The 9,935-nt window shown below is 36.6% G+C and overlaps 2 protein-coding genes across 3 annotated transcripts in view; both read left to right on the top strand.

The window, feature by feature from the left end:
* LOC108261104 (ribonuclease inhibitor-like) overlaps nt 1-9,935 on the top strand; it is a 90,303-nt gene that overhangs the window by 26,599 nt on the left and 53,769 nt on the right. The gene's annotated exons all lie outside the window — the stretch shown is intronic.
* Nucleotides 1-9,935, top strand: part of LOC108261106 (uncharacterized) — a 30,102-nt gene that overhangs the window by 9,360 nt on the left and 10,807 nt on the right. For both annotated transcript variants that reach the window (XM_053688275.1, XM_053688276.1), the window contains exons 2-5: nt 2,848-2,982; nt 6,313-6,355; nt 7,339-7,492; nt 7,895-8,096. In XM_053688275.1, coding sequence (XP_053544250.1) covers nt 2,930-2,982; nt 6,313-6,355; nt 7,339-7,492; nt 7,895-8,096 — 452 coding nt within the window. In that variant the 5' untranslated portion in view covers nt 2,848-2,929. The remainder of the gene's footprint in view (nt 1-2,847; nt 2,983-6,312; nt 6,356-7,338; nt 7,493-7,894; nt 8,097-9,935) is intronic.

Here is a 9,935-nt window from a genome sequence, read left to right as displayed (position 1 = left end):
TTTCAGCTGACGTACAGACATTCTCACATTATCCTGAAGAATTGTCTGATATACTTAGGAATTCATCTTCCCCTCAATGATTGCAAGCTGGCCAGGCCCTGATGCAGCAAAGCAGGCCCAAATCATGACATTTCCTCCTCCATACTTTACGGTTGGGATGTTTTCATGATGATATGCCGTGACCTTTCTACGCCAGATGTAGTGCTGTGTGGTTTTTCCAAATAGTTCAATCGTAGTTTCAACAGTCCACAAAACATTTTGCCAATACCGCTGTGGAGTGTCAATGTGCTCTTTTGCAAACTTCAGGCATGCAGCAATGTTCTTTTTAGTAAACAGTGGCTTCCTTCGTGGTGTCCTGCCGTAGATACCCTGCTTGTTCAATGTTTTACGTATTGTAGACTCATGAACAGAGATGTTATCCAATTCCAATGATGCCTTCAAATCTTTGGCTGTCATTCCGGGTTGTTTCTTTACCTCATTGATGAGTCTTTGTTGTGCTCTTGGTGTCATTTTGTCTGGGCACCCACTTCTTGGTAGAGTAGCAACAGTCCCAAAGTGTCTCCATTTGTAGAATGTTTGCCTAACTGTAGACTGGTGAATTTCTAAAGTCTTTAAAATCACTTTGTAACCCTTGCCAGCTTTATGTAAATCAACAATTCTTGATCGTAGATCCTCTGAAAGCTCTTTTTGACGAGGCATGGCTCACATAAGTGTATGCTTCTTGTGCAGCGTAAACTCCAAAAGTTTGAGGGGATTTTATCAGTTAAAGTAGCTGTAGTCCACACCTCCAAACTCATTTTCTTACCGAGACACCAAGTGTGCTAAAACCTGACTCCAATTAGCTTTGTTGAGGTCATTAACTCAAGGGTTCACATACTTTTTCCACAAGCAGTATGAGGTTTTTTTTGTTTATGTTATTATTTTAGACACATTATATTTCTCAATACCCTTCACTTAGATGAAGATCAGATCACATTTTATTACAAATTTATGCAGAAATCCATGAAATTCCAAAAGGTTCACATACTTTTTCTTGCCACTGTATGTGATCCAAACCATCCTTTCAAAATTTACTTCTTTGCAGCTGTCAATAAGTGCACATTTTCTCGAATAGATTTTGTGAAGTGCCAATGTTAACATGCATTTAAGATCAGAGCATCAACTCTCTGTGATTGATATTCTGTGTTATAGACCCTTACCTGTTTTTTTTGCATTACTCTTTTGCATTATCTCTCAGTTAAAGAGAAGTTAATGTTTGGTTTATAACTAACTTTTGGTTTATAATTGACTTCATTAATAATTTGGTTTATAACTAAGTTCCTTAGTGCCCCTGAGGATTCAATGATAAACATATATATACAGTGTCCTCCACTAATATTGGCACCCTTGGTAAATATGAAGTCTGTGAAAATTTGTCTTTATTGTTTAATCTTTTAATCTTTTGTTAAAATAAAAAAAATCACAAATATACTCTGCTCTCATGGATATCAAACAATTGCAAACACAACACAGGTTTATCCAACAAAAAAATCTTTGTTAAATATAGGTGTGCAACAATTATTGGCATCCCTATGAATTCATATGAGAAATATATTTGAAGTATATTCCTATTGATATTTTAATTTTTAATTTTTTTTTTTAGTACACCTGGGTAACTAGGAACAGGAAATTGTTCAACCATGACTTCCTGTTTCACAGGGGCATCAATATGAAGTAACACATAGGCCAAATTCCCGTAGTCATTCATACAATGGGTAAGACCAAGGAATATAGCTGTGATGTGCGGCAAAATGTTGTTGAGCTTCACAAAATGGGAAGTTAGACGTGTGTCTGTATCGTCTCAACACACTGTAAGAAGGATGGTTTGAGTGACCAAAAAATCTCCAAGGATCACAGCTGCAAAATAGCAGAAGTTAGTTGCGTCTTGGAGTCAGAGAGTCTCCAAAACTACAATCTGAAGTCACCTACATAACCACAAGTTGTTTGGAAGGGTTTCAAGAAAAAAGCTTCTATTCTCATTCAGAAACAAACTCAAGCATCTTCAGTTTGCCAGACACTACTGGAACTTCAACTGGGATTGGGTTCTATGGTCAGATGAAACCAAAATAAAGCTTTTTGCCAGTAAACACCAGAGGTGGTTTTGGCACACACACAGAGGCAGCCATATGGAAAAGTACCTCATGCCCACGGTTAAATATGGTGGTGGCTCTTTAATGTTTTGGGACTGTTTTTCTGCCAGAGGACCTGGACATTTTGTTGGGATACATGGCATCATGGCCTCTATCAAATATCAACAGATATTAAATGAAAACCTGACTGCCTCTGTCAGAAAGCTTAAAATGGGCCGTGGTTGGATCTTCCAGCAGGACAATGATCCAAAACATACATCAAAATCAACACAAAAATGGTTTACTGACCACAAAATCAAGGTCCTGCCATGGCCATCCCAGTGACTTGAAACCCATAGAAAACCTGAAGTAGAGAGTCCACCAGCGTGGACCTTGAAATGTGAAGGATCTGGATAGATTCTGTATGGAGGAATTATCTCAGATCCTTTTTCATGTATTCCCCAACCTCATCTTATGAGGATTATAGTAGAAGACTCAAAGCTGTTATCATGGCAAAGGGAGGTAGCACAAAGTATTGACTAAAAGGATGCCAATTATTGTAACTGTAACTGTATGTATATACCACCATGACATAACCAGACAGTTCAGATGTATGAATGGGGAGCTTGTGATTTTAATGCACCTGTCAAAAAAGTTTTTAGGCTCACCAGTATTAAAAATTACAAAAAGGGAAATCTGTTGTGAAGGTTAACTGTACATTTGTTTGTGTGTTTTCTAGGAGTGTGCTCCATTCCAGCAGAAGAGATCAGACTCTTCAGGACTCAGCTGTGTGTTTGTGCAAACTTTACTAATTTTCAAAGATGGAGACCCCTGATCTGGACACAGATAATGTTTCCCCACACTCAAAAACCAGGTAACCTACCATGTCATTGTATTCTAGTCATTAAATATTCATATTTATACTATGGTCTTTCTGAATACTGGATTCTGATTGCCTGGAAGGTGTTCGTTCAAACTGTTGAATTTGTGGTGGGCGATCTGACGATTTTATATCGTGATCGATCTTGAAGACGTCCACAATCTACTTTTCAAGTGTAGATATTGCGACCTTTTTTTCAACTTTAGATATTGTGACCTTTTATGTCCTCACAATAATGTTAAAACTACAACAGAATGATTCCCTACTAGATGGCTGTGCTGATTGTCTAAATTATATCACATGTCTCTATCATGCGTCTTTTATGCGAGACGTATTTGAAAAACAGTTCAACATGAGCTAGCAGCAGGTGAATGAGGAGCTGGTGCGAAAAAAAACGACTCGACGTCAGTAATGTGGCAGTGGTTTGGCTATGCACAGTCAGAGATTTCTCAAACCAAAGTTATCTGTAAAGTTTGTCGGGCAATAGTGAGCACTTCCATAATATGACAACTCTTTTCAATCACCTTAAGGGGAAGCATCTGAAGGAACATGCCACAAGTGTTTCACTCAGGCCGGTACAACAACCCCACTCATCCCGAAACATAAACAGTTACCACTGACCGACGCATTAGAGCAGTCAAAAAATTTGATAAAAGCAGCAAATGATGGAAAGAGGTGTCTGAGGTGTCACATTCTATCTATCCAAGAATATGGTGCTGTTCAAAGCTGTGGACAACGTGGGATTTAAGAGACTGATGCACACTTTAGATGCACGGTCACAAATATTTTTCTTTTGTTTTTTTCCAGTTTCATTTTTATTGAACATTTCTGCTGTACATTTCTGCTGAACTGAACATTTCTGCTGAACTAAACATTTCTGCTGGACATTTCTGCTGAACATTTCTGCTGGACATTTCTGCTGAACTAAACATTTCTGCTGAACATTTCTGCTGGAGATTTCTGCTGAATTAAACATTTCTGCTGAACATTTCTGCTGAAAACGTCTACCAAACATGTCCGCTAAACATCACCTTTTTTCTTCTCTCCTCCCCTCCCTTTCCCAAATATTCTATTGAGAAGAAAAAAAAAACATACAAATTGAGCAACACACAGCAGTAAACAGTTTTTTATTTTTATTCTAACAAAGGAAAACAAAATGAAAAGTACAACCCCAGACGTATATACGTATAGCGAATGCCGATTGTTGCACGGCAAAAAATTTTACCGATTACAGCATGAAGCTGAAACTGAATGTTTAGTTTTCTTACAATGTGTGAAGATGTCAGAATTTGAAAAGTGTATTTTGTGTTGTTTACATTTTACTACTGTAATTTTTCTAGTTGAATTCTGAGTACTAGAAAAATCTTTGTATTTAATGGTTGTGTTATCTATTGACTGATTATAATGTTAATATTTAAAATGAAGTTTAACTCAATTAAAGTTAAAGTTGAACTTTTAAAATTAAATTAAAGATTAATGCAATATTGTGTTTAAATTGTGCAAATAGATAAGTCCATAGGCTTGTTCCGGTCTGGTTATTCTCCATAAACATTTCTCAAAATTGGGAAGAAGATCGCAATTCAGATTGTGGATCATGATTGTGTGTGGTAAAGATCGTGATATGATTTTCTGGGAAAAAAGTGGCTAAATGGGACTACAGAGGTTGTTGGGGACATTAAACATCACACCGAACAGGAAAACTCATCTACTACAGCCTTGGGGTGTGTGTGTGTATGTGTGTGTGTGTGTCTGTGATTATATATATATATATGTATATATATATATATATATATATATATATATATATATATATATATATATATATTGTGTCAGGTGGTTCTTTGCCTCCATGGCATGCATTAAAATGATGTGATGAGCGCCTAGCCATGGATTATGCCTTACCCAAGTTATTTACTGAATACATATGAAAGGAATAACTTAAGCAAAGTTTAACTGTTAATGAAAAACTAACAGTCTCCACTCAGTATGAAATAATGCTTGATTCAGTTCATTGTGAGTAAAATTAAGTTCTCATTAAATTAACAAGTTTAAATAAATAAAAACTGAAAGAGTGTATATAAATGATTAAAGGACTGTCTATAATGTTGTGCAGCAAACTCCAGGGAAAGAGATCAGAATCACCAGCACCCAGCCGTATCTCCATGAAGAGTGATGAGTGTGTTGCATGACTGTATTTCTATGGATGTTAGGAATAGTTACCTAAATTAAAGTTGTTGTATGTTAGACACGTTAAAATCGACCTCTGACAAGTAAATAGGAAAGGCCTAGACTTGCACGTCGATATAAACCTCTGAGCTAACAAAAATAGTTGTTTATTATTGACTATATAAAAGCCTCTGATATAGGAACGTCTTTTTATAATGAACGTTTAGCATGAAACTGTTTGAGTAAATATAATCAGAACACTCAGGTATTATACTTCCAACTCTGACTAGAACATTATTTTTTGGAGTCAGATAATTAATTACATTGGAGTCAGATGTTTAAATCATAAATTAAAACACATTCAACCTTCGGCTACACCTATTTCCGTCATTGGTTATAGGAGAGCAGTGGGTTAAGTGATAAATCCTTAATATTTTAGCCCTACAGTCTCTTTAGGTTGTCCCACAAAAACCTCTCTGCAACATCTGGGAAGATTAGTTTTTGGTTACAAATAAAAGAATCTGCAGAGAACGTTCCTAGAATGTTTGTATTTGGTTCCCAAAAAAATAACCAAACCGGAACCATATGCTAACGTTAGGGGAACGTTCTGTGTTTGCTGGGTAATGGCAGCGTTAACTTGGCAGTGCTGGCAGTGACCATGGTATAAGCAGTATAGTCCACGACTAGGAGTGCATTACACCATTTTAATGCACTCCGTGGAGGCAACCACCCTCCGCTTCGTGTCAGGTGGCTCTTTGCCTCCGCAGCATGCATTATTATTATTATGTAATGCACACCTAGCTGTGGGTTATCCCTTACTAGGGCTGCACGATTATGGCCAAAATGATAATCCCGATTATTCTGATCAATATTGAGATCTCAATTATTTATCACGATTATTCATTGATTTTAGGGACAACATATTTTTATTGCACTTTCACATTTAAATAAACAGGCCTATATAGACAGACACGAAACATACAAAACACGACAGACACGACAGATACGAAACAGACTGAAACAGATAGATGAGTAAATCCCCATCCCCTATAGTCCCCAGTTTTAGGAGGATGTCTACCAGATGACGGTATGTATGTTGAACGTATAATAGTATAAAAGTCTAATCGTGGTTTTTTTATTACTATTTTTTCCTGTCAGGCATGTTGGTCATGTAGGCTGGGATCCTAACACAGGATTTGATGTAAGTACAGGATTTGATCTAAGCAGTTATGAATCCTTGGTCCTCTCATGAGTCTCATTATCAGGATTATAGGATTATATTATGTATACTTTCTGTAGTAAGCATATTTACTGACTAGGAAGCCATTTAGGAGTTGTCTAAATGTGAAGATCCTAGGTAACACATTAAAAAAATAAATAATTTTTCTTTGTTAATAAAAGAAAAATGAACTTCTAGCATTAGCGTTCATGGTCGAAGTGATTTTGACATTTTAAAGTGTTTTTTTGCTTAAGAAAGTGACACAATTTCACCTTCCATGGTTTATACAATACAAAACCTCCTGGTAATGTCTCTTCTGTCTGTACTAGTCTAAAAAACCCATTTGTTTTCTAAATCTGTTCCATTAACCACCTATAATTTTTTTTTCACTGGAAAGGAAATTTTATGTGTATGTTATGAAATTAGTGCTGTTAAGCAAGTAATTTCATCCCCACCAGTGACTGTTTGTGCATTTAACTTTTTTGTGTAAACACGAGGAAGGACTCAAGGACGTAGCGGTCAAGTATTAATGTGTGATGCAGCAATCAGATTATAATGTTTGAAATGACCAGGTGTTCATACTCGTACATCACTGAGAGCTGATGTTACCATTACTAATGTGAACCTTACGAGGATAGTATGTTTGAACTTTTATTTTCACTCTTGCAATCCTGCAATATGTGATTTTAGTAGCTACAGTATGTTAGTACTAGAGGTAGGAGAACAACTTTTTTGTGTAAACACATTTTTAAAAAGATTTCAATTTAGTTAAACTGGTAGAATAACTTCATTGTTTAAAGAACAAACAAACTGCAATTTGCTGCATTAATATTGACTACTGATGTGAATATCCATTGCACATGGTGCCAAATAATGCAGACTGATAGTTTTCCATTGTTGAGTGTTATAATATCACCCTTTTCCATACCTAATTACCAATTATTTGGTCACTTGTATATTCCCAGGTTAATAATCTAGACCCAGAACTGAAGAACCTGTTTGACATGTGCGGTATTTCTGAAGCCCAGCTAAAAGACCAGAAGACATCAAAAGTTATCTATGATTTTATCGAGAAAAAAGGAGGCGTGGAGGCTGTAAAGACTGAGATCAGAAGACAAGGTAAGGTGTGTGTGTGTGTGTGAGTGCATGCACGTGTGGGGATAGGGGTGACGCACTATATTACACCATACTAGCTTTATTGAGTGTTAGTTGGATTCTTTACATTCAAGCAGTTAAAATGACACAGTACAATAAGTTCACTTTGTAAATAAATCAGTGATGCTGCTAAGTAGGGTCTTGCCTTAAATGTCCACTTTAATGGTAGGTGATAAAGCGAAAACTTCATCATATATCATGATACCTTTCAGATCTTAAATGCTAACAGTATGTTTTGCAGTGTTTTAACACAAGAGGTGAGGTTGCTGTTGTAGAAACGCAATATTTCAATACTGTTTCAGTGTGATTACTGTGTGTGCAGACTATATATGTTGCTTAAAATGTTTTGCTTTTATCTCCCTCAAGCCCCTCCCACTCCTCCTCCGCCCTCACGAAGTGGTGTTCCTCCTCCTCTCCAAATGACTAAAGGAGTGTCTAAAATGTTGTTCTGTAAACTCCATGGAAAGAGATCAGAATCACCAGCACCCAGCCGTATCTCAGTGAAGAGTGATGAGTCTATGTTCATGCCTCTGAATTTTAAAGATGGAGACTCCTCACTTCTACACGGGTAACATCTCTTCACTGTTAATGTTACTGCTAATGTCACAGTTAAAGGGAAATTCCAATGAAAAAAATAAAATAATGCAAAGGTAAATAATCATGCAACACTGCTAGCTAACATTATGGTAGCTACTTGTGTTATTGCTAATTCAGTTATTTGTCTCAGTGTATTTGTGAAAGATCTACAGCTCCTGTCTGCCTTCTGTTGTCCTTCTTGCTGGTGCAGGTTGTTGGAGGCATTAAACGTGGTGGTGGTGACGTTGAAGTCATGCGACCTTGGTGTAGTTTGTTTATAGCCTACCTTTACCTTTTTACTTCTGGCAATGGTAGTTAGGCTTCAAAATTCATAAAAGTTGTGTTTATTTGATCAAGACTATCTTGATGTAAAAAAAAAAAAAAAAAAAAAAACGTGTAAGAATCATAAACTTTTGTTGGTCACAGAGCTTATTTTCGAGCTATCAGCTTTTTGTCGAGGGAACCAGCATGATGCTAACTTCTGGTCTGGCCTACAAAAATGTCATTTTTGCAGCATTCTATAATGTGAAAATATATTGAGTAGAGCTGCAACAACTAATCGATAAAATCGATAATAATCGACTATGAAAATCGTTGTTAACGAATCTCATTATCGATTAGTTGTTCTGCAAGCAGTGCGTAGTACATTTACTCACTACGTTACTTCTGTTCTGAAAACACGCATCGCAGAGTAAATACTAAAGTTGTGTCCCAAATGACATACTATACCCTTACACTATGCATTGTGTACTCTACCGTCTAGTGAGTGAATTTTAGAAAGGTAATATCATCTCAAATGGAACACTAGTGTTTTTTTTACTAACCGGAACTACACGCCATTTCCCAGTCAGTGGAACATGACGTCATACTCATGTAATGCGTTATCACATAATGTTATTGCTGTCTTTAGTATCTAGTGGTTCTTCTGTAAGAAAGTATGTTGCATTAAAAGTGCATGACTGTATTTCTATGGATGTTAGGAACAGTTACCTAAATTAAAGTTGTTGTATGTAAGACACGTTAAAATCAACCTCTGACAATAAATAGGAAAGGTTTAGACTTGCACGTCGATATAAACCTCTGAGCTAACAAAAATAGTTGTTTATTATTGACTATATAAAAGCCTCTGATATAGGAACGTCTTTTTATAATGAACGTTTAGCATGAAACTGTTTGAGCAAATATAATCAGAACACTCAGGTATTATACTTCCAACTCTGACTAGAAGATTATTTTTTGGAGTCAGATAATTAATTACATTGGAGTCTGATATTTAAATCATAAATTAAAACACATTCAACCTTCGGCTACACCTATTTCCGTCTTTGGTTATAGGAGAGCAGTGGGCTAAGTGATAAATCCTTAATATTTTAGCCCTACAGTCTCTTTAGGTTGTCCCACAAAAACCTCTCTGCAACATCTGGGAAGATTAGTTTTTGGTTACAAATAAAAGAATCTGCAGAGAACGTTCCTAGAATGTTTGTATTTGGTTCCCAAAAAAATAACCAAACCGGAACCGTATGCTAACGTTACAGGAACGTTCTGTGTTTGCTGGGTAATGGCAGCGTTAACTTGGCAGTGCTGGCAGTGACCATGGTATAAGCAGTATAGTCCACGACTAGGAGTGCATTACACCATTTTAATGCACTCCGCGGAGGCAACCACCCTCCGCTTCGTGTCAGGTGGCTCTTTGCCTCAGCAGCATGCATTATTATTATTATGTAATACACACCTAGCTGTGGGTTATCCCTTACTAGGGCTGCACGATTATGGCCAAAATGATAATCCTGATTATTTTGATCAATATTAAGATCTCGATTATTTATCACGA

This window comes from Ictalurus punctatus, chromosome 19, assembly GCF_001660625.3.
Source record: "Ictalurus punctatus breed USDA103 chromosome 19, Coco_2.0, whole genome shotgun sequence".
NCBI classification, from domain to species: Eukaryota; Metazoa; Chordata; class Actinopteri; order Siluriformes; family Ictaluridae; genus Ictalurus; species Ictalurus punctatus.
This window is presented reverse-complemented; position numbering and strand designations above follow the sequence as displayed.